Source organism: Mastigoproctus giganteus, chromosome 10, assembly GCF_048544385.1.
Source record: "Mastigoproctus giganteus isolate SK-2022 chromosome 10, ASM4854438v1, whole genome shotgun sequence".
Lineage (NCBI taxonomy): Eukaryota > Metazoa > Arthropoda > Arachnida > Uropygi > Thelyphonidae > Mastigoproctus > Mastigoproctus giganteus.
In genome coordinates, this window is record NC_143584.1 from 203,381,391 (window position 1) to 203,407,414 (window position 26,024).

The 26,024-nt window shown below is 36.9% G+C and overlaps 1 protein-coding gene across 1 annotated transcript in view; it reads left to right on the forward strand.

Moving 5' to 3' along the window:
* The window catches only part of btv (dynein cytoplasmic heavy chain beethoven), a 696,240-nt gene that overhangs the window by 319,903 nt on the left and 350,313 nt on the right, over positions 1-26,024 (forward strand). The window contains exons 30-31 of the mRNA XM_090384033.1: positions 12,149-12,325; positions 24,361-24,448. Of these exons, the coding sequence (XP_090240159.1) occupies positions 12,149-12,325; positions 24,361-24,448 (265 nt within the window). The remainder of the gene's footprint in view (positions 1-12,148; positions 12,326-24,360; positions 24,449-26,024) is intronic.

Here is a 26,024-nt window from a genome sequence, read left to right on the forward strand (position 1 = left end):
TTTAAATACTGTCTCAGACCATCATAGTCGCCTTTACGAAAGCAAAAACCCTTCCCTTTACCTCTGATGGTAGTTACCTCCTTGAGTAAATCCCACTTCAGCACACTGTGATCACTGCCACCCAGTGGTTCCTTTATCTGGAGATTCCTAATGCATGAAGAATCACTACTGATAATCAGATCAAGAGTATTACTCCCTCTAGTTGCCTCCCGAACATGCTGGTGTAGAAAACAATCATCCAATAAATCCACAAAAGCCTTGCTAGTGTGTGAGTGACCAACCCACAAATTCCAGTCAATATCTGGTATTGTCAATGATATACAGGAATTTTGCTAACAGTGAAAAGGAGGTGATTATCCCTTCGTATAAAGCAATGGTCAGTTCACCCCATGAGTATTGCGTATAGGTTTGCATAACTTAATTTGCATAACTTAAGCCTCTCTTCATAAGAGGATCCATTCATTCCCCTCACCAATCTTGTTCTCCTTCTCTGTACACACTCAAACAAATCTACATCCTTCCTAAAATGAGGCCTACATACCTATATGCAATACTCATGGGTTGAACTGACCATTGCTTTATACGAAGGGATAATCACCTCCTTTTCACTGTTAGCAAAATTCCTGTATATCATTGACAATACCCCATGACCTGCTCTGGAAGACTGTCTGCATTGCTCAGAAAACCTCATATCTGACCGCACAATCACTCCCAAGTCTTTTTCATTTTCTTCCACCCTAAGTGTAGTACCACACAGTTAGTACGTTCCTCTGGGGTTACTTTTACCCATATCCAGTACTTTGCATTTGTCAATGTTAAACTTCAATTGCCGCTTCTCAGCCCATCTGTCCATATTTTCTAGATCCTGTTGCAGTAGCACACTGCCATTATTGTCATTAACAACCCTGCCAACCTTTGTATCATCTGCAAACTTCGACAATAAGCCTGATATACCTTCATCAATATCATTGATAAACATACAAAACAACAGTGGGCCCAACACCGAACTCTGTGGGACTCTACTAATAACAAATATAAAAAACAGCGTCCGTTGATTACCACTCTCTGTCTTTTCCCACTCAACTACCCTTTTATCCATTGTAGCAACTTACCCTTAATACCGTACTGCTCCAATTTCTACAGTAATCTTCCATGCGCTACAGTGTCAAAAGTGTTCCTGAAATCCAAGTATATGATAGCACAATTATTTTTTTCCATCTGTTACCTTTGTAACCACATCATAGTATCCAATGAAATTGGTCAGACAAGACTTTCCTTGAACAATCACATGCTCTGTCTATATTATTGCTGCAGTTGTCTTGTCTAGATGATCATGCAATGCGTCGTTAACCAGTGACTCCATTATTTTACCTGGAACAGAAGTTAAACTAACTGGTCTGTAATTACTTGTGTCACCTAGAGCCCACTTTGTGAATTCTGGATACATTTGCACATCTCCAGTCAATCAGGACTTCCCCTGAGTCCAACGATGCTTTCATAATTATGGCTAATTTGCTTACTTCCTTTGCCACCTCCTTTAATATAACTGGATAGATTCCATCCACCCCAGTTGCCTTTGTTATGTTTAACTTCAACAATTTTTCCTCCACTTTGCTCTCTGTTATTACAAAATCATTAAGCAACCTGTTACAGTTTGATAAACGTCAGGCATGTTTCTCCCTTAATAACTCCTCATCTGTGAATGTAGACTCAAAATACTCATTCAGTTTGACACCTATCTGAGCAGTATCATCAACAGCCGAACCATCGATATCAAGTGGACCAATACGATTCATCCCCTTCCTTTAGTGTTTATGTAAGTAAAGAATTCCTTGCTGTTTTTCTTAGCATCCTTTGCCAATGATTTCCCATAATCTGCCTTCACTTGCCTAATCTCCTTTGTGACTTTATTACAGACTAAATTATATCTGCCATAGGCTTCTGTGTCGCCTGATAATTTATATGCATCCCATGCATTTTTCTTCTCTGCCACAAGTCTCATTAGTTCATCTGACATCCATTTAGGCCTAAACCTTGAACCATATTTCTTAATCGGTATGAAAAGCCTATTAGTTTCCACGATTAATTGTTTGAATGCTTCTCACTTAGAATTTGCTGTTGGTAACATTATCACTTGGTATCACTAAACAGAATTTAAAAACTGTCTGAGACCACTGTAGTCACATTTATGGAATCAAAAACTCTTCCCTTTATCCCTGATAGTAATTATATCTTTAAGTAAATCCCACATCAATATACTATGATCACTGCCACCTAGTGGTTCCTTTCTTTGCAAATTCTTAATACACGAATAATCACTGCTGATTACCAGATCAAGAGTATTACGCACTCTGGTTGCCTGTCAAACATGCTGCTGCTGTAGAAAACAATCATCGAATAAATCCACATATATCTTGCTAGTGTGCAAGTCACCAATCCACAAGTTCCAGTCAACATCTGGGAAAGTAAAATCCCCAATTATAATTATAAGACATTCTGATTTACTGGCCCACTCTATTTCTCTGCACAACTGTTCATTGTACTCATCAGAGTCATTAAGCCTAAAACACACTCCTACTCTTATTTTTGCTTTCCCTGTGCTTATGTCATTCCAAATTGACTCAACATTGCACTGTCCATCTATGTCAACTGGATGCACTTCCTTAGATTTTACCATTAGTAGAGGCATACGATGCAAGAAAGCAAGCTTATGCAGCATCAGCCAAAAAAAAAAAAAAAAAAAACCCCTCCCATTTCACCTCTCCATTCGGTCCAAATACCTCTCCAGCTCGGCCTTAAATTTATTTAGGCTATCAACTTCCACAACAAAGGATGGAAGTCTTTTCCACCAATCAACAACCTGCTGGCTAATTACCATTGTGCCATTAGCATTGAGCATGCTCAAACCATTTAAGGCTTTATACACCTCAATCAGATCACCTCGCAGGTGCCTAGTCTCCAAACACTGTAATCTTCTAAACATAACCCTTCCTACTTAAGAGCAACCCTTTTTGCCATTCACTAATCTTGTTGCCCTTCTCTGTACTCGTTCCAACAGCTCTAGATCCTTCTTAAAATAAAGCCCCACAGACCTATGTACAGTACAAGGTGTGGCCTTACCATTGCCTTATACAAGGGGATAATCCCATTCTTATCCCTGCTAAAAAAATTCCTGTATGTCATTGACAAGACACCATCAGCTACTATTGCAGACCATCTGCACTGCTCAGAAAACTTCATATCTGTCTGCACAATTCTCCCCAGGTCCTTTTCATTCTCTACCACTCTTAGTGTAGTACCAAAGAGTTGATACGTTACTTAGAGGTTACTGCTTCCCATATGTAATACTTTACATTTCTCAAAGTGAAACTTCATTTGCCACCTCTCAGCTCATCTGCTCAACTTTTCTAGATTATGTTGCATCAGCGTACTGTCATTAGTGTCGTTAACAACCCTGCCAACCTCCGTATCTTCTGCAAACTTGGACATTAAGCATGATATACCATCATCAATATCATATATAAATGCAGAATACAACAATGGACCCAGCATTGAACCCTGAGGACTCCACTAATAATTAAGGTGTGAAAATTCCAGAAGGTTATCAAATTGTACCAGGGTGCTTAATGATTTTGTAATAACTGAGAGCAAAGTGGAGGAGAAATTGTTGAAGTTAAACATAAGAAAGTCACCTGGGGTGGATGGGATCTATCCAGTTATATTAAAGGAGGCGGCAACGGAAATAAGCAAACCCTTAGTCATAATTATGAGAGCATCCTTGAACTCAGGGAAGGTCTCCACGGACTGGAGATATGCAAATATATTCCCCAATTCACAAAGGGGTATCGAAGGTGACACGAGTAATTACAGACCAGTTAGTTTAACTTCTGTTCTGAGTAAAATAATGGAGTCACTGATTAAAGATGCATTGCAGGATCATCTAGACAAGACTTCAGCAGTAATTCAGACACAGCATGGGTTTGTTAAGGGAAAGTCTTGTCTCACAAATTTGATTGGATATTATGACGTGGTTACAAAGGAACTGGATGCAAAAAATAATTTTGATATCATATACTTGGATTTCAGGAAAGCTTTTGATACTGTTGTGCATGGAAGACTACTGTACAAATTGGAGCAGAATGGTATTAAGGGTAAGTTGCTACAATGGATAAAAGGATGGTTGAGTGAGAGAAGACAGAGGGTGGTAATTAATGGGTGCTGCTCTTCGTGGGCTAATGTTATTAGTGGAGTCCCGCTAGGTTCAGTGTTGGGTCCACTGTTGTTTTGTATATTTATCATGATATTGATGAAGGTATATCAGGCTTAGTGTCAAACTTTGCAGATGATACAAAGGTTGGCTGGGTTGTTAATGACAATAATGGCAGTGTGCTACTGCAAGAGGATCTACAAAATTTGGGCAGATGGGCTGAGAAGTGGCAACTGAAGTTTAACATTGACAAATGCAAAGTACTGCATATTGGTAGTAGTAACGCCAGAGAAACATACTAACTGTGTGGTACTCACTTAAGGTGGTAGAAAATTAAAAAGACCTGGGAGTAATTGTGCAGTGAGATATGAAGTTTTCTGAGCAATTCAGACAGGCTGCCAGGGCAGGTCATGGAGTTTTGTCAATTGATATACAGGAATTTTGCTAGCAGGGAAAAGGGGGTGATTGTCCCTTTGTATAAGGCAATGGTCAGGCCACGCCTTGAGTACTGCAAACAGGTCTGAGGCCTCATTTTAGGAAGGATGTAGATTTGCTTGAGCGTATACCGAGAAGGGCAACAAGATTAGGCACCTCCGTAGCCAGGTGGGAAATAGCAGCAGTGCGTTGCACACGCTTCTTGATTAGACCGGTGTTCGAGCCCGTCACCACCAAATATGAAGGATGCGGAAAGGTCAGGGAATGACCACCGCATATCCAGGAGCAATATGGCCTTAGTTGCTAATGCTCCTAAAAACCAAATAACTAACTAACTAACTAACTAGCAACAAGATTGGCAGAGCGAATGAAGGGATCCTCTTACCAAGAGCGGCTTAAGTTCTGGAAATTGCAGGGGCTGGAGTCTAGGAACCTGTGAGGTGATTGAGGTGTATAAGGCTTGTTCAGATTACACACCTAAGGGGCCGTAGATTCAAACTTAGGAAAGACAGATGTAGAATAGATGTGTGGAAATTTGCCTTTAGCCAGCGGGTGGTTAATTGCTGGAAAAAACTTCCATCTGTCGTTGTGGAAGTTGATAGGTTAAATAAATTTAAGCAGGAAGTGGACAAACGTTTAGAGGGAATTGTTTTGTAATTTTTTTTTTTTTTTTTTTTGGCTGATGCTGCATAAGCTGATACACTTGCTTTCTTGCATCACATCCCAATACTATTACTACACTACTACTACTACTGCTACGATTAGTCCATAAAGAGCAGTGTCCATTGATTACCACTCTCTGTTTTCTCCCCCTCAACCACCCCTTTATCCATAGCAGCAATTTGCCTCCAATGCCACACTGCTCCAATTTGTGCAGCAGTCTTCCATGTGCAACAGTATCAAAAGCCTTTCTAAGATCCAAATATATATCAAAGTTATTCCCTGCATCCAGTTGCTTTGTGACCACATCATAGTATCCAATCAGATTGGTCAGGCAAGACTTCCCTTAACAAAACTATGCTGTCTCCGAGCTATAACTGAAGTCTTGTCTAGATGATCCTGCAGTGCTTCTTTAACCGGTGCCTCCATTAATTTCTCTGAAACAGAAGTTAAACTAACAGTTCTATAATTACTTGTGTCACCCTTTGATCCTTCTTTTTGAATTAGGGTCATATTTTCACATCTCCTGTCCATGGGTACCCCCCTCCCCTGAGTCCAGGAAGCTCTCATAATTATGGCTAAGGTTTGCTTACTTCCTTTGCTGCCTCCCTTAGTATAACTGGGTAGATCCCATCCACCCCAGGTGCCTTTCTTATGTTTATCTTCAACAATTTCTCCTCCACTTTCCTCTCAGTTATTACAAAATCATCTAGCTCACTGCCAGAGTTTAGTTCACCTCTGGCATTTCCCTCCCTGAATAATTCCTCATGTGTGAATCTAGATACAAAATAGTCATTTAGTTTGTTAGCCATCTGAGCAGGATCATCAACAGTTGAGATATCAATATCCACTAGACCAATCTGATTCATCCCCTTCCTTCTAGAGTTTACACACGTAAAGAACTCTTTGCTGGTTTTTCGTTGCATTCTTTGCCAAAGATTTCTCATAATCTGCCTTTGCCTGCCTAACCTCCTTTGTGACTTGGATACTGACCAGCTTTTATCTTCCATAGGCTTTTGTGTCACCTGGTAATTTATATGTATCCCATGCGATTTTCTTCTCTGCCACATGTCTTATTAGTTCATCTGACATCCATTAAGCCTAAATGTTGAATAATATTTCTTGGTTGGTGTGAAAAGCCTAGTAGTTTCCAAGATTAATTCTTTCAATGCTTCCCATTTAGAATATGCTGTTGGTAACAACATAAGTTGGTCCCACTGTATATTCCGTAGTCACCTTTACAAAAGCAAAAACCCTTCCCTTTACTCTTGATAGTAGTTACCTCTTTGAGTAAATCCCACTTCAGCACACTGTGATTGCTGCCACTTAGTGGTTTCTTTATCTGCAGATTCTTAATGCATGAAGAATCGCTACTGATAATCAGATCAAGTGTATTACTCCCTCTAGTTACCTCCCAAACATGCTGATGTAGAAAACAATCATCCAATAAATCCATAAAAGCCTTGCTAGTGTGTGAGTGACCAACCCACAAATTCCAGTCAATATCTGCGAAATTAAAATCCCCTATTATAAGACTCTCTGATTTACTGGCCCACTCTATTTCCCTGTACAGTTTTTTATTATACTCATCAGAGTCATTATGCCTATAACACACTCCTACTCTCAATTTTGATTTCCCATTGCTTATGTCACACCAAACTGACTCGACACTGCACTGTCCAGGGATGTAGACTGGCATCACTTCCTTGGATTTTGTGTGTTTCTTAACTAATGGCATAATCCCTCCTCCCTTGCTGTCCTGTCTATCCTTCCTGTACACATTGTACTTCCCAAATTCCAGTTCTGCATTCCTTATATCTGTGTGACACCATTTCTGTGATATCTCAACAATATCTGCATGTGATGATTTGACCAACACCTCAAATTCATCAAATGTAATTACCAAACTCTTAGCTTTGGTGTACACGCAAGTATACATGCACCTGTTTGTATTCTTAGCTACTCTAATACAGCCCATGTATTTACTTGTTCCATAATGACTCCCAGCTGTCTGGAATCACCTTCACCTTGTTTTCCAGGCTGCTTCTCATTCCAATAGAAGTAGTGCAAGAATTACTTTCACCTCTGCCAGCAGCTACTGTTAATCTATTAATCCTTGTATCCCCCCAAGCTAGCAGTTTTCTGACCCACCTAACAGTGCCTCGATAACATCAGTAAGTGCATCCTTTCTATTTAAGTGTATCCCATCCCTCTAGAAGCAGTCTCTCCTGTCAACAAGCACAGACCTAGTTGAGAAAAATTCTACCTCTTGAGCCTTGCACAATTTCTCCAGGCCCAGAATGATCAACAAGGGTCTCATCATATACTCACTCCTATCGTATCATAGCAGAATTGCAAACAATTTAAAATTCAACCCTAACTCATGGCTTTTTTTCAACATTGACCTGTACTTGTTAAGTAATTCCACTGGTCTCCTTCTCTTAATATCATTTGTGCCAACATGTACAACAATATCACCTTTTGTGCCCTTAAAAGATGATATCTGCTCTACAGCATCATCATCCTTTGCCCCTGGCAGACATACCCTGGTTCTATTCCACCCATCCTTTTTGCACAATATGTTCCCCGTTTCCCTGACTATAGAGTCACTCAAAACAACTAGTTTCTTTGGGACCAGCTCATTCTGCCTTGCAGCTAGCAGCAGTATTGCGTAATGTTCATGTGCAAGCTCTGGCTTTGATGTGGGCAGCCGAGAGCTTGATGGACCCCACAATTTAGATCCTTCGAGGGCTTTCACCCTGTCCTTTAAGCTCTCGTATAAGCCCATAACAATGCTGAGTTGTTGCCTGATTTCCTCGCACTCCTTACATCACTCGCTCACAGAGACATTCCCCTTGGAAATATCATGTCCTGTACCTGATTTAACCACAAACATGAAACAAGCAGTGCATTTTAAAAGGCTGTGATTTAGAGGGTAACTGCCCCCCCCCCTCAGTTCTCCCCTGAGCCACAGCATTCCCATTAGCTTGAGCCTTTTGCTTTGCTGCTCTGGTCTGAGTCATGATTTCGATTCAATTTCAGTACAAAATTATAACCCTAAACCTATATCCCAATGCAGTTATAACACTATGTATATGTATTTTTATTTTTTTTTTCAGTATCGAGTATTATCTTTGAGTTTTGTTATATAAATTCCGTATCAAGTTATGTATTAATTAATAATGTTATGTTTGTAAAATCTAAGTCATTATTTGTATTTAGTTAAAAAAGTTCAATTTAATTGATAATGAAGTTTAACAAGATTAATAAATTTTACTGATTAATTGATAATACTATATACTATACTAAGCTAACACTATCTAGAATGGGATATAACGTTGTAAAGTCACTCTTCGTATAACACGTGTTTACACTACACGAATTCGATCATACACGATTTATAAATAGGGGAACAATATCGTGTATAACACGAACTGAATTCACTTATGCACGATTCGCCTTTGTGTTTACAAGAAATGGCATTCGAATGCAGAATCACAACAACTGAACACAACACGATAGGAATGAAGAGAAGAGAAGATTGTGAAAATGTATTTATGTTTTTTTTTTTGTATCAGTGAAAGGGAAACACATTTCAACACAATAACGTAAAAACCCACACAATTCCAGCTATCGGTATTATCATAAATGCAATTAGATTGAGTTTACTACCCGTTTATAACAGATTCCACTAGCAGGAACGCAAATGGAAATTATTTTTATTGTTTTATGGTAGTAACCCCCAGAATTGTGGTTTAGTAAAATGTGAGTTTTATTGTGATGTTTATTCAGTTGCTACACGCACGCAGCGTTGTTTATGTGTATCAAGCATGCCTCCACATTTTGTAATTTTGCTTTATTTTCTAAAAATGAGTAACATACTTAAAAGGTGTGAAAAGGAAGTGTCCTGGTGAAGACACTACAGATTGAGAAAGAAATAGAAAAGCAATATCGATAGACAGGCGGACTGGGTCAAAAATTCTTACCCGGGAAAATTTGTAGCAGCTTCATACTAGCGTTTATGGCCAAAATCACGCCGGCCTCCATTGTCTTCTGGCCTCTGGCCCATTGTGGGTTTCCCAGTAAGGCTTATGGCCAGTGAGCCTCTGTTGGTAGAGAAAAAATATGAAATTGTGAAATGCTTTGAGTGAAATGAAAGACCATGTGATATTGCTCATGCTACAGGCCTAAATGAGTCAATGCCAAGAATTAGAAAGAATGCAGAAAAAATAAAAACTTTCATAGAACAACTCAAAGTGTAACAAAATCCATTAGATCAAGAGAAAAAGAATTGGAAGAGATGGACCATCTTTTTGGATAGAAGATCAAACAAAGAACAATTTTGCTTATGATAGAAGCAAAAGCATTAGCAATATTTTATTACGTAATAGTCAAAATTAAATACGTAAGTATTTTATTACGATTATTTATTGTTTGGTAATGTTTTGGTTACAAATGTTTGTTCCATCTTGAGTGATTGGCACGTAACCCCGTTTTCCCCATAGGGCCTGTTGTTTATATTGCACGATTTTGCATTGTACGAGGGTTTCTAGGAACACGACTATCGTGCTATAAGAGGACTTACTGTACTATATAACAGTGGTGGCAAGTTACGAACAGTAAATCTATAGACACTAAGTATCACTTAACTTCAAAAATCTCGCTATCTAAATTCAGAATAAACCAAGGATCTTGACCAGGTCTATAATCTACTTATAGAAAATAATTTAATATAACAATGAAGTCAATAAATCGGCTAAATTTAGCTAAAAACTTTGCATTCGATGGAGCTGCAAAAACTTGTAAAACACATGGATTGGATACCCTTACCAATACTAAGTAATAACCTACAAAATCTCTATTGAAGTTAAAAATTAAACTAAGTATCGTAACTAAGATTATAAAGCTTCTTCTAGAAAATAAATTAATATGCCAATTTAAGTTAATAAAACAGCAAAAATTTAAATAAACTTCTCTGTTTGCCGGAGCTGTAAAAACTTCGCCTGAACAAGGCTACTCTCATTCCCAAAAATGTTTTTCTTAATTAACGGCATAACTCCTCCTGCCTTCCCAAAAAATTCTAAAGTTATGTAGTATCTGTCAATAAAAAAAAAAATTTTCCTTGTTTTTTTCTTTTATCTACTTTCTTCAAGTACTTATATAAACCCTCACTAAATCTATTGTATGCTTTCTATCTCTATAAGGCTAAATGATAGCCTGTGGTTTTGCTAAAAGCAATTTTCATGCCTTCAGTCTACAGTTATCTTTCTTAATTTTCTTCAATGTCCTTTTGTTTTCGCAATCTTAGAAAGAAAATGTTTTATTTATTTATTTTAATTTTTAGTAAATGAATGCGTGCTCTCTGTAAGAGGTGCAGTTCAAATAAGTCTAGCTATTAGCCATTTTGATAAAAATGTCTTTCATTTGAGTAAAATTTCAGCTATTTACCATATTAATTTATAGCTATAAAGATTTCAGAAATAAAGATTTTAAGCAAAGTTGTTTTTCCTTATATGTCAACTTACTTCTGTGTTATGTTACATATAGATACAATATTCAGCGAGGGGAATGCCAGAGGGAATGCCAAACATTCTTGCACCCTTTCTATTTAAGTGTATCCCATCCCTGTAGAAGCAGTCTCTCCTGTTAACAAGTACAGACCATGCTGAAAAAAATTCTACCCCTTGAGCCTTGCACAATCCTTCCAGAGCCGAATTGATCAACAGGGCTGTCATCATATACTCCCTCCTATCGTGTCTGGGCAGAATTGCAGACACTTTCAAATTCAACCCTAATTCATGGCTTTTTTTCAACAGTGACCTGTACTTGTTAAGTAATTCCGCTGGTCTCCTACTCTTAATATCATTAGTGCCAACGTGTACAACTATATCACCTTTTGTGCCCTTAAAAGATGATATCCGCTCTACAATGTCATCAACCTTTGCCCCTGGCAGACATACCCTGGTCCTGTTCCACCTATCCTTTTTACAAAGCATGTTTCCTGTTTCCCTGACAATAGAGTCACCAACAACTACTAGTTCCTTTGGGACCAGCGCATTGTGCCTTGGGGGCTGCCGCTGTGTTCCGTGATGACCAAGTGCAAGCTCTGGCATTGGTGTGGGCAGCTGAGAGCTTGATGGGCCCTCACTTTTAATCCTTCGAGGGCATCCACCCTGTCCTTCAAGCTTCCTCCTCTTGCTCAGAATAATCACCTGATAGGGCATAAATTCAGATTGAGGAAAGACAGATGTAGGATAGATGTGCAGAAATTTGCCTTTAGCCCTTCTCTGTACTTGTTCCAGCAGCTCTACATCATTCTTGAAATGAGGCCTCCAGACCTGTATACAGTACTCAAGATGTGGAACAGACTTCCATCCCTTGTTGTGGAAGTTGATAGCCTAAATAAATTTAAGGCACTGCTGGCCAGGTATTTCGAACAAACGGAGGGGGTGAAATGGGAGTGGGGTTTTTTTTTTTTTTTTTTTGGCTGATGCTGCATAAGCTTGCTTTCTTACATCATATGCCTCTACTAATGCTAATGTTAATATAGTAGCTAATATTTCTTGTACATTAACCATTATACATATGATTTTAAAAACTTTGTCATGCTTATCTGTTGTCACATGATGCATCATATGTGAACATTGTTTTCATTTATACAGCTGTGTATTAAAATTATGATATTGTACTACATATGATAAATTTTAGTATAGTATTATTAATTATTCATGAAATAATTTAGACAGATGGAACTTAAGCAAACATATTACGTTCATTTAATAATTATGCTACCTTTCACCCCTGTAATATCTTTAACTAATAGACATATTTATTTTGAAATATTAGGTGAAGAAAATTTTGGAATTGCATGAACAACTACAACAAAGAATGGGTGTCGTAGTAGTAGGACCAAGTGGATCTGGAAAATCAACCCTTTGGAAAGTCCTGAAGCAAGCATTAAATAAGATGGGACAGACATTAAATTACTTTATAATAAATCCTAAAGCTATTTCGAGAACACAGGTAACAATACCATATTGAAAATAAAAATAAATTATTTTAATCTCCTCTTTTGAAACGTTAGATTTTCAGATGTACCTCTGGTTGAGTTTTTTGAATACAGCAGCGGGCTATTCGCGGGGGCTACGTTCCTGAGAAATGCCGCGAATACCAAAAACGTGTATATTGAGTTATGGCTCCCATAGTAATAAAGGGATTCCGTTCCAAAGTATGAAATATATAAGAAAAACTAGTCTAAAATTGTCTATGATGTATTATATGTACCTTCATAATGTGACTATGTACATGGCGAAATGCAAGCGTAAGGCATCGAAATGAAAATAAGAAACAATTTAATATTAAATGTAATATTTATTAGAAATTTCAAACCAGCGCCTTTGCTAGCTAAAAAACGTATTCCGCCAGTGCTATCACCAGTTTCGCAAAAGTGTTGATAAAGGTGTTTTGCTTTTTCACGAATGATGAGTGAACTTAACAGAATTTTATTTTGAGTTCGGTCTTCTATCCACAGATTTAAAGCTTTTTCCATTTTTTCTAATTTAACATCACGAGTTATAGAGCAAATTTTTGAAGCAGTTAGCGCGTTTTCACGGACACTCGGCGGATTTTTTCTTCCGATTTCTTGATTGATCGTACCGTTGACTTATTTATTTTATAATGTTTTGCGATTGACGAGACACATTCACCATTAGAAATTTTGTCTAATAACTGAATTTTACCCGCTGATGTCATCACCTTCTTTGATCTTTTCACAATTCCCTTGTTATTCGTAGCCATATTTTTGTAGGGGTTAGAAAAGAATTTGTCCACAATAAAATCACTTTTTTCCGTTAACACACTCGAAAAAGTCTGTTTACACTAACACACTGCAAAACGGTAGATTTTTCACTTTTTTAAGCATATCAATTTATAAATTGATAAATTTATTCAATTTATAAGCATATAAATTAAAAGCAAATGGCGAAACCTTCCATGACAAGCACATACTCAACAAGGATTAGAGAGAAACAGCCATGCTCGCGATTTTGTCACCCCTCCCCCCCACCCACTGAGCCCTGTTTTGACCGGAAAGATGATTTTAGCCACGCCCATGTTTTTTTATGGCGGAAAATGTTCACAGCGATTTAAAATTCACATTTTTTTAGGTTTCATTTTATATTAAATTAGCGACCGCGAATACAGATACCGTGAATAGCGGGGGTTTACTTATTTTCAAATTACTAAATTAATTCAGTATATGACTGTTTAAAATATGTGTAAAGTGAATGCTAAAAGAAGGCACAAGCAATGTGGACATAGCTGAAGCCATAACAAAGGAACTTATGGATTTATGAGATTGCAGCTATTTTACTCGAGACAGTATATAGATAGATATGCTGGCTCGAGTAAAATGAAATTTAAATAATATATATTTCAAATGCAATTTTTAAACATGAATTTATGTTTATAAATGTGAAACAATACATGTTAAAATCTATAAAACATTGCCATAAATAGTAACTAAAAACAATACCTTTAATTTTTCAACTGATAAAATATAATATAAAATTATTATATCAGAGTATTTACAATAATTTAAAAATGTGTAATATATATCTATTTTATAACTGTGTACAGTTATAATTTAGAAGTTAAAAATGAAATGACATGGTATATACTAAAAGAAAATAAAAAGTTGCAGCAACAAAACTTTTGACAATGAACATTAGCAGCTGATTCTGCATTTGGGAACCTCTTAAATGTAGATTTAAGACATGGGCATAGCCATGTGAGCTTTTGATGGGATCTGGGGATGGTTAACATTGTACATTGTACTTGAATGAGTACAATGTACAATGGATATTATGATGTGGTTACAAAGGAACTGGATGCAAAAAATAATTTTGATATCTGTCAAACTTCCCTATAACGAATTTGATAAATCCAGCGATTTATAGAGAAATTTCATTATACAGAGAATATCTTTTTTATTAAAAATTGTTATTTAATTAGAAAATGAAAATGAATCTACATTTATTTTTAATGTATTTTATTTCAAAAACACTTATTTAAATTACGTTTACACAATTTTCGCCGGTAAGTATCACAAATTAAAAAAATCTGTAATTTTCTTTTGCACAGTACAATTAAAAAATGTCTGATTGTCAAAGAAAACCTCACATTTGTTCAGAGCATTAAAAACATTATCAGGAACATTTTCACAAAACTGTAGACCTATACGAACCATTTTAAAAGCATTAATTATTTCTTTGCGAGCTGGCTTTTCTACGGGTTGTTCTGATGCGTCTTCAGTGTCATCTTTAATTTCTTCCTGATCATGGTCGTGTCTAACACTATTCAGCAGTATTTCGTCTTCATTTGGATGTTCTGTTGTAGTCAGATCTTGATCTACATAAACATAACTATCCAGTGTTATTTCATTTTCGATGTTTCCGGACGATTCTAATAATGTTCAAAACTTTTTCAGTTGTGAAAGGGGCAATTCATCTTGTTTGTCCAGTTGTTGTTCGACTTCTGTATTCAATGAAAATCCCACTTTCGAAAAACAATTTTGAATAGTGTATTCAGTGACATTGTTTGTCCAAACTTTTGCCAATTCAGAGATGCAATCTCTAAGGTTAATTGTAACCGCCAAGTTTCTATTTTCTGATAACGCATTAACAATCTTCATTATTATTCTCTTTCAATAATGAAATTTAAAATTTTTAATAATGCCTTGGTCCATTGGCTGGAGTTTTGACGTTATGTTTGGTGGTAAAAACAACAACTTCACACTTTTAAGTTTAGCAGAAATACTAGCAGGATGTGCCGGACAGTTGTCAGTTACCAACACGATTTTCCTTTTTTCTTTTGTTATACGCCTATCTAGTTTTAATATCCAGTCTTCAAAAATATCACTTGTCATCCATGCTTTTTTATTAAAGGTGCAGTCAACTTCCAGAAATTTTGTGCCTCTAAAACATCTTGAGTTTTTTGATTTTCCAATGACTAAAAGTCTTAATTTTTCACTTCCTGTCATATTTGCCCAAACTAGCACAGTGATTCTTTCTTTTCTTTGTTTTCCGCCAAAACATTTATCATCCTTAAAAGCAAGTGTTCTATTCGCTAAACATTTAAAGAATAAACCCATTTCGTCAGCATTAAAAACATCCTTAGGTTCATATTCTTCCAAAATCTTCTTTAAGGTATTGTTCCTCCAACTGTCACAATCTTCTTCGCTTACATTAACACTTTCTCCACAAATAACCTTTTCCACAATTCTGTGGCGCTTCTTAAATTTATCTAGCCACCCAGTGTTCGCATTAAATTCTGTATGTCCAAGGGACTGTGCAAATTTCAGAGCTTGTTGCTTAATTATTGGACCCGATATTTGTATATTCTTTTCACATATCATTTGCACCCATTTTAGAACAGCTTTATCAACATCTTCATATATACACAACTTAATTCGCTTCTTGTCTGCTCCTTCTTCAATTGCATTTAAAATTGATTCTCGATTTTTTAAAATTGTAGATAAGCTGCTTGCAGGTATGCCATATTTCTCCGCAGCATCTTTTTTCTTAATACCCTGGTCAGTATCATGAAGAATCTTTACTTTATCATTAATACTTAAACACTTTCTCTTCGACATTGTTTCCGCAATTGTAAAAATTACTTGACTGCAGCTCTTGCCGATACACACGCCGCAAACTTTGTGCGCTGGCCATATAGTGAATTGTTAGTACTGCCTACTCAATGACGTTCACTTGCCAATTCAACAGTATCGCGTGACCTTTCCTATCAATCACTTTGAAGAAATATACAACTTTGTGAATTTCTTTTATTCTGCTTTCATTCATACATACACGAAAGAAAATTTATGGTTAATGTATGCTGTATGTTACTTTTCAGAAAAAAAAAAAAAAAATACAAGAGCATATAGCCTATGTGATTGATGACAAATTGTTCTAAAAGAACGAAATTAAGAAAAAAAAAAAAAAATTCATGAAAACCATCTACTGGAAGTCCAGTTAGATGAGAACGGACATATCATATAATGATTGACAGGAAGGTCACATGGTACGGTTGAGGTTAGAAGCAAATGTCACTCAGTACGCGTTACTAAAATCTGACTATGGTAGCATTCTGTGTATTGCCGCCGCAGCACGCTAAAGGTTTACCGCAGCGAATTTGTTTTCCCCTGAGCCAACATCAATTTACAAATATACCATATTTGTTGTAAAGTTTATGACCACTTTTAAGAAACCCATTTGGTTTTATAACTGTAATAAAAATGAAACAAAGACTGTCCTACGGGCATCAATGGCCACAAGTATTCACTAAAAGGATGATTAATTCCAGATGCTAATGCGCAATTTGGAGGGAAGGGGGCCGTATATTTGAGCAGCTGTTTAGCAGTAAATGCTTGAAAATCTTCAAAAATGCTTTTACTAATTTTTTTTAAAAATTCATTATAGAGAGACTAACACTTTGCTATATGAGGTTAATTTTACATGTAATTTCGTTTCAAGGTGCAATGTTTTGCAAAAAAATTCGTAATATAGAGAAATTCGTTATAGAAGTTCGTAATAAAGAAGTTCCACCGTATTTGGATTTCAGGAAAGCTTTTGACACTGTTGCGCATGTGAGACTACTGTACAAATTGGAGCAGAATGGTATTAAGGGTAAGTTCCTACAATGAATAAACGATGGTTGAGTAGGAGAAGACAGAGGGTGGTAATCAATGGGTGCTGCTTTTGTGGACTAATGTTATTAGTCCCACAGGGTTCGGAGTTGGGTCCACTGTTGTTTTGTATATTTATAATGATATTGATGAAGGTATATCAGGCTTAGTGTCGAAGTTTGCAGATGATACAAAGGTTGGCAAGGTTGTTAATGACAGTAATGGCAGTGTGCTACTGCAACAGGATCTAGAAAATGGGCATATGGGCTGAGAAGTGGCAATTGAAATTTAACTTTGACAAATGCAAAGTACTGCATATGGGTAGAATTAACCCCAGAGAAACATACCAACTGTGAGGTACTACACTTAAGGTGGTAGAAAATTAAAAAGACCTGGGAGTAATTGTGCAGTCATATATAAAGTTTTCTGAGCAATGCAGACAGGTTGCCAGGGCAGGTCATGTGGTTTTGTTAATGATATATAGGAATTTTGCTAGCAGGGAAAAGGAGGTGATTGTCCCTCTGTATAAGGAGATGGTCAGGCCACGCCTTGAGTACTGCATCCAGGTCTGGAGGCCTCATTTTAGGAAGGATGTAGATTTGCTTGAGTGTGTACAGAGAAGGACAACAAGATTGGTGAGGGGAATGAAGGGATCCTCTTATGAAGAGAGGCTTAAGTTCTGCAAATTTCAACAGTTGGAGACTAGGCACCTGCAAGGTGATCTGATTGAGGTGTATAAGGCCTTGAATGAGTTGAGCATGCTGAATTCTGATAGGATTCTTCCATTTGTTCAGATTATGAACCTAAGGGGGCGTAAATTCAAATTGAGGAAAGACAGATGTAGAATAGATGTGCGGAAATTTGCCTTTAGCCAGCGGGTGGTTAATTGCTGGAACAAACTTTCATCTGTCATTATGGAAGTTGATAGGTTAAATAAATTTAATGAGGAACTGGACAAACATTTAGGGGAAATTGTTGTGTTAAATTTTTTTTCATTTTTTAATTTTAAATTTTATTATTATTATTTTTTTTTTTGGCTGATGCTGCATAAGCTCATACACTTGCTTTCTTGCATCACATGCCACCACTACTACTACATTGCTGTCATCATCATTAGTATAAACTGATGATGGATATAATAAAAGTTTCCCTCTCTCTTTTACAAATTGTAGTCTTTCATTGAGACATCACACCATGGCAAGAGCAATTCAAAGAATGTAGGTGATATAACTCCCCATGATCTTCATTGTTGGTCCTTTTCATATTCAATGATAACAGCAGAAAAGGGGGGGTCCCACATGTTGCCCTTCCTACCTTAGTGTTCAGCCATTGCTGAACTCTAATCAGAATTCATATAACATCCAGTTTTATTCTTTCATGGATTTTGAGATCCAAAATGCCTTTCTAAAGCAGTTTTTAAATAATGCAAAACATGATTCAATAGAATACATATATACAGTGAAATAACATCAAACAAAACTAATAGCCCCTCTTTCTGAATGTCTAAACTCCTGAAATATTGGATAAACTCCATTTTGGAACTTGGGAATTCCCTACCAGTAAATGCTTGCAATATATATGGCAGGTTTATAGGTGAGAAACCAACATAGGACATGATGGGATATAATGGTATCATTATTATTATTGCTAGTAACCAGGGTGGTTGTTGTTATGTCTGATGTTACTGTTGGTCGAGGAACTCTCTGACTATCCTACAGGTGTTCAGGATTGCGACTTTCTGGAGTTCCTTGTAGGTGTTTGCTGAGAGACCTATTGCTGCTAGGCTGTTGGAACCATACCGGTGGTTGACACGATGATCGGGATGGTTGTTACTTGTTGCATATGCCAATCTCTTTGATCTCCTTTTTTTAGGTTCGTGTGCTTCCTGCATTTTTCCCCATGGGTTTTCTGCAGATTGCCAGTGTTGGGTACCACTATGTCAATCAGATAGGTAGCCTTTTCTTTCTTGTCCACAAGGGTTATGTCTGGTCTGTTGTGCAGGATTGTCTTATCTGTTATTATGGCACAGTCCCAGTTCAGCTTGTGGGGCTGGGTCTCTAGTACTGCCTGGGGTTCGTACTTGTAGTTTGGTACACTTTCTTTGGTCAACTGGTATTTCCTTGCTAGCTTCTGATGTATTATCCTGGCTACCTGGTCGTGTCTATGAGTGTACTCAGTCTGGGTGATCACTTTGCACCCCTCGATGATCTGTTGGCTCGTTTCTGAGGCTAGGTGGCATCGTCGATATGTGTCATCTGACATTCCGGGCTCATTTGCAATGTATCTTCTGTAGTTTCTCAGGCGCCTCCGTAGCCAGGTGGGAAGGAGCAGCAGTGCGTAGCACACGCTTCTTGATTAGACCGGGGTTCGAGCCCGTCACCACCAAATACGAAGGATGCGGAAAGGTCAGGGAATGACCACCGCATATCCCGGAGCAATATGGCCTTAGTTGCTAATGCTCCTAAAAACCAAATAACAAACAACATCTATAGTTTCTGGTGTTCATTACCTAGTCTTGGATGAAAAGCACGAATCCTTCAGTCTCGGGAAAGAACATCCTGCTCGTGAGCCATGCATTGCAAGCAGTTTTATTTATGTGTTATTAAATTATTTTTATTATTATTATTAGCCATATGGTGCAAGGAAGCCTAAGGATTTTGCTGCACCAGCCGTATGCAAAAAATTTCTGATTTACCTCGAGAGAGAGAGAGAGAGAGAGAGAGTAGAAGGGAATCACCAAGAAAGAGAAGAATGATGATATAAAGCTCAGGACCCTGGGTGTGCCAACCCCATACTCACCAGATGTGAGTCCCTTATATTCATGATGAGTTATTATGTAGCACAGTGCAAAATGGAAGACAGAATAAATAAATGACAAGTTTAATGTTAAATTGTAAAACACATATATTAAATACATACTGTACAAATAGCTTTCATTTATTATGGTAACCTTCATCAGTCAGACTGATGAAGGTTACCATAATAACCGAATATATCATACTTTCGCTCTATGCTACGTAATAACTCATCATAATGAATCCAGAACGCACAGGCCTCTTTAAATATACCTGTATATTCAGCTTATGTACTCTGGGAAGTTAATATTTGGACAGTTGAAATTCTTTGCAAAGATCTTTTAAGTATCTTTTCAATTTTCTTCTCATACAACCATTTACTAAGGTGAGAGTTCGCTTTCATTTCCAAGCCTACAATGGAATGGAAACTGCCTTTTTACTTTGTATGTATAGTTATCTTGTAGCAGTTCCGGAGATTTACTAAGGTAATCTGATTGCTTCAAAACTGCTATCCTGCATGCTTTATCTGCTGCTAAAATAACCATATCTGAATCTTTTCTTAAAGTTCACATGGCCCAATTTTCTCTTTTATTTAAATTTATGCTGTTCTCTGAGTTGAGATATTTGCTGTTTTTTACCGCAGTTTCTTCATAAAATTCTTTGAGGCTTTCTCCATCCCCATAGTTATTTTAGTGATGGCAGACTACAGGGTGTAATGGCAAATTTTGTATCTTCTTGTAGTATTTGTAATTGATCTGATGTTAATTGTTTATTGCTAAGATTAAATACAAGTTCTTCACAAGGATTGTTTCTACTTTCTCTGTTTCATCAGTTCTACTCTTCTGATAATTTCTAAAATTTATTTATATGTCTACTTCTAATAGTTCAGCCCTTTATTAATGCAAATAGTTAATAAAGAGCTGAAAACTATTAAATAACATGTAAAAAGCAAGACCATCCATCCCCGCCAACTGGAAGTGTTTCCTGCACAACTGCGCTAGTGACCACCCAGGAAGGAAGAAAACGCCAATGCATGAAGTGTATGGGCTTGGCACACCCAGGGTCCTGAGCTGGATATCATCATTCTTCTCTTTCTTGGTGATTCCCTTCTATTTCTGACACACACACACACACACACACACACACACACACACACACACACACACACACACACACACACACACACACACTCTTTCTCTCTCTCTCTCTCTCTCTCTGTCTCAGGGTAATTCATAATTTTTTTTTTAGCTGGTGCAGCATAAGCCACAGGCTTCCTTGCACCATATGGCTAATAATAATAATAATTAAAAGTTAATAATTCTCACTTTCTTAAAATATATACAGTCAGTCCTCGTATAGCACGATAGTTTTGTTCCTAGAAACCCTCATACAATGCAAAATCGTGCAATATAAACAACAGGCCCTATGGGAAAAATAGGGTTGGGTGCCGACCACCCAAAATTGAACACACATTTGTAACCAAAACATTACCAAACAATAAATAATCGTAATAAAATACGTATTTTATTATGACTATTATGTAATAAAATATTGCTAATGCTTTTGCTTCTATCGTAAGCAAACTTGTTTTTTGTTTGATTTTCTATCCAAACAGATGACAGCCGTTCCATCTCTTCCAATTCTTTGTCTTAATCTAATGGATTTTAATTACACTTTGAGTTGTTCCTGCTATGAAAGTTGTTTTTATTTTCTCTGCATTCTTTCTAATTCTTGGCGTTGCCTCATTTAGGCCTGTAGCACGTGCAATATCACATGGTCTTTCATTTTGCTCAAAGCGTTTCACAATTTCATATTTTTTCTCTATCGACAAAGGCGGACTGGCCATGAGCCTTACTGGGGAAACCCTGGTGGGCCAGAGGCTGGTGTCATTTTGGCCATAAACCATAGTATGAGGCCACTATAAATTTTCCCGGGTAAGAATTTTTGACCCAGTCCACCTCTATTTATCGATATTGCTTTTCTTTTTCTTTCTGAATCTGCAGTGTCTTCACCAGGACGCTTCCTTTTCACACCTTTTAAGTATTTTACTCATTTTTAGGGAATAAAGCGCAATTACAAAACGAGGAGGCACGCTTGATACACATAAACAAAGCTGCGCACGTGTACCAACTGAATAAACAACACTGTAAAGACAGAGATACACTATTAACATATTAACACCTCACATTTTACTAAAGCACATTTCTAGGGATTACTACCATAAAACAATAAAAACAATTTCCAATGGCGTTTCTGCTAGTGGAATCTGTTATAAACTGGTAGTAAACTCGATCTAATTGCATTTGCTATTATACCGATAACTGGAATTGTGTTGGTTTTTACGTTATTATGGTGAAATGTGTTTCCCCTTCACTGATATAAAAAAACATAAATACATTTTCACAATCTTCTCTTCTCTTCATTCCTATCGTGTTACGTTCGGTTGGGGTGATTCTGCGTTCGACTGCCATTTCTTGTAAACACAAATGCAAATCGTGCATAAGCGAATTCGGTTCGTGTTATATAAGATATCGTTCCTCTATTTTATAAATCATGTATGATCGAATTTGTGTAGTGTAAACACGTGTTATACGAGGACTGACTGTATTTCTGAGTTAGGCATGATTCAGCATGAACCCTCATTGTCCATAAACCTGGAATAGACTCTTGAAATTACTGAATGGCACTTTCTAAATCTCAATCCTGAAATGACAGTTTTATGCAGAATCAACACAAATGAATATAGTCACATTATGGTGGCATCTGTAGATGGTTACCTTATGAACGTCTCAACTCTGTGGTACCACACTGACAGTGGTAGAGAATGAAAAAGACCTGGGGGTAATTGTGCAGGCAGATATGAAGTTTTCTGAGCAGTGCAGAAGGTCAGCAAGAGTAGCTAATGGTGTCTTGTCAATGATATACAGGAATTTTTCTAGCAGGGATAAGGAGGTGATTACCCCCTTGTATAAGGCAATGGTCAGGCCAAACCTTGAGTACTGTATACAGGTCTGGAGGCCTCATTTTAAGAAGGATTTAGAGCTGTTGGAACGAGTACAGAGAAGGGCAACAAGATTAGTGAATGGAACAAAGGGTTGCTCTTACAAAGAAAGGCTGAAATTTTGCAAATTACAGTGTCTGGAGACTAGACACCACCTGCGAGGTGATCTGATTCAGGTGTATAAAGCCTTGAATGGTTTGAGCATGCTCAATGCTGTTGGGATTCTACCTCTTGCTCAGAATAATCACCTGAGAGGGCATAAATTCAAATTAAGGAAAGACGGTTGTAGGATAGATGTGTGGAATTTTGCCTTTAGCCAGCGGGTGGTTGATTGCTGGAACAAACTTCTATCTGTCTTTGTAGAAGTTGATAGCTTAAATAGATTCAAGGCAGAACTTGACAAACATTTGGAGCGTGTGGATGGGTGAAATAAGGGCGTTTTTTTTTTTTCTTTTTTGGCTGATGCTGTATAAGTTTGCTTTCTTGCATCACATGCCAATGCTAATGCTAACTTTCCTAATTTCATCAGCATAAACTATCTATAGGTTTAGAAACAGACTTACTTCTCTCTTTCATTTGAAAGAAACCACAGGCTGTTTTCAAAATCAAAATTTGTATGCTTTATCTGTGTTCACCTTTTATCATGGAGAGACCTTCTGCACTCACTACAGACCAAGCACAAAGCACACGATGCTATAAGCTTGGGCTTGTGCTCAACTCAAAGATAAATACCATTATTCATGGTTCTCCCTAAGTTGCTAATATTTTTTTTAAATTGTATAGCATCACCTGAATAAGTGAATCTGCTATACCTTTAAAAATCTGAGATATACCCAGTACAACTGTTTTGAAACTTACTGGCTTCTCATCAGCTGACAGGTGGTTTCTATTAGTGAATATGTGGTGAACTATATTAATGTATTTTGTCTAATCAAATAGCCAAGCAGTGTTGGAAAATAAAACTTCTATTTTAAAAACATAACTATTATGTTTACTTTTAACTCCTGAATTGGGCCATGTTTTCCCTATGCAGAGTAATACTATAGAATTGAAGGGACGTTCCAACACAGTATTTGAAATAAAATCAAAATTCATATGCTTTTACTTGTCACTGTCACTGTCACTTGTCTTCATTGAGAGCAAAGCATCTCTCCAAGATCAAAATAGAGTACAGGTAAAAAAGCATACTGTGTGTGTGTGTGTGTGTGTGTGTGTGTGTGTGTGTGTGTGTGTGTGTGTGTGTGTGTGTGTGTGTGTGTGTGTGTGTGTGTGTTCCATGCCTCATTTTTTCAGCTAATACAAATTTGTACTAACTTATGAACATGACAGCTGTGTTTTGGGAAAAAACTGCTTGTCAGTTAGTTGCACACTAATTTGCAAGTTTAATGGTATTGGTTCATAGAACAATTTTTGAAATGTGTAAAAATAATACACTAGTTACCGAGAACTGCCGAATAATTAATTAAGGTCACCTTCTTGAATGAAAGGCACATGAAAGAGTATTTCCAGTTATTTTGACATTTTTGAGAACTTTAAATATAGGCAATAATATTTATTGTAAAAATGGATTTTTTTTTAGTTACTTGGCTACATTGATTTGGATACAAGGGAATGGCATGATGGAATTTTAACTTCAAGTGCTAGAAAAGTTGTTAAAGAGCCTCGAGGTAAATATTTATATGCAAAACTCCTAATTAAATGAATCGTTACCTTTTAAGAAGATTTCAGTTGAATCATAACCTTTTAAGAAGATTTCAGTTGTAAATTTTTAATTATGCTACTTAAGTACCTTTTTTTTTTTAATGTTAAAGCATTAGTGTTTTTATAGATTTTTAAAATTATCTACATTTTAAGATAAATATAAATTTAAATTTGTAACCAAAGTTTAAATTGACAATAATGCTAAACAACAAATTTTGGGTTATATCTTGTTACTGGCATGAAAGTAAGTTTACTTTATAGATTTTGGGATGCTAAACACGGAAATAGTGCTTAAAATAGCAGATTGGCTCTTCTTTTCGAAAAAAATAGTTTTTTATATTTATACAAAGTATTTTTTATTTATATGGCAGTAAGATGTAGCTACCTGTATCAAACACGGGACCTTTTTGCCTTTCACTTGTATTCAGCTTTGGGAGCATCCCTTTTCACCATCCAACAATAATCGTCCAATGGCTAATATGGTCACACCCTCATTTTGTTTTTGTATCTTTGTTCCATCGCCAAGATGTCTTGATGGAAGCACTCACCATGTTCGTTGTTGATGGCACCACAGTTTGGCAGGAAGAAATCCAGGTGTGAGCACAAGCAAATGCATCTTCAATGACATGTTGGATCCCAGTTTTTCATAAGAAGTACGCATTCAAACTGTTCATCTGTACTCTATCTTGGGAATTTCTCTTGCAAGTATGTGAATTCAGGACTGTTCACTTTCAAAGCCTTCATGAAATTTTTCATGAGCCCCAGAGTGATGTGGAGTGGTGGATGCAAAACTTTATTTGGATCTACCAGAGGTTGATACGCTACATTCTTCATTCCAGGTGTTAATGATTTTTGTTGAGGCCAACTCCTTTTCTCTTAGTGCATATCCTTGCACGACTATCCCACCCTCAGAGAAAGCAATAATACTTAGTGTAACCCTTTTTGTAGTCCTAATAAAATGGTGATTACCTTTAAATCACCACATATTTGGCCCTTTCCTCCTTGAACAACTGCTCATGTGTGAATGTAGATGCAAAATACTCATTTAGTTCAGCAGCTATCTGAGAATGAACATCTACAGTCAAACCATTGATATCAAGTGGATCAATCTGATTCATCCCTTTCCTTTTAGAATTTATATATGCAAAGAAGGCTTTGCTGTTTTTCTTTGCATGCTTTGCCAAATATTTTTCATAATATGCCTTCGCTTGCCTAACCTGCTTTGTGACTTGATTACAGACTAGCTTGTATCTACCATAGGTTTCTGTGTCGCCTGACAATTTATATGTATCCCATGCATTTTTCTTCTCTGCCAAGAGTCTCATTAGTTCATCTGACATCCATTTGGGCCTGAACCTAGAGCAGTATTTCTTAGTTGGAACAAAAAAAAGTGCAGTAGCTTCCATAATTACTTTCTTGAATGCTTCCCATTTAGAACTGTTGGTAACATCATCAATTGGTCCCACTAATGTAACATTTGATATAATATTCACATTTTGTTATTTGTTAAAATAAGAGATTAAAAATTGTATAAAATAACCA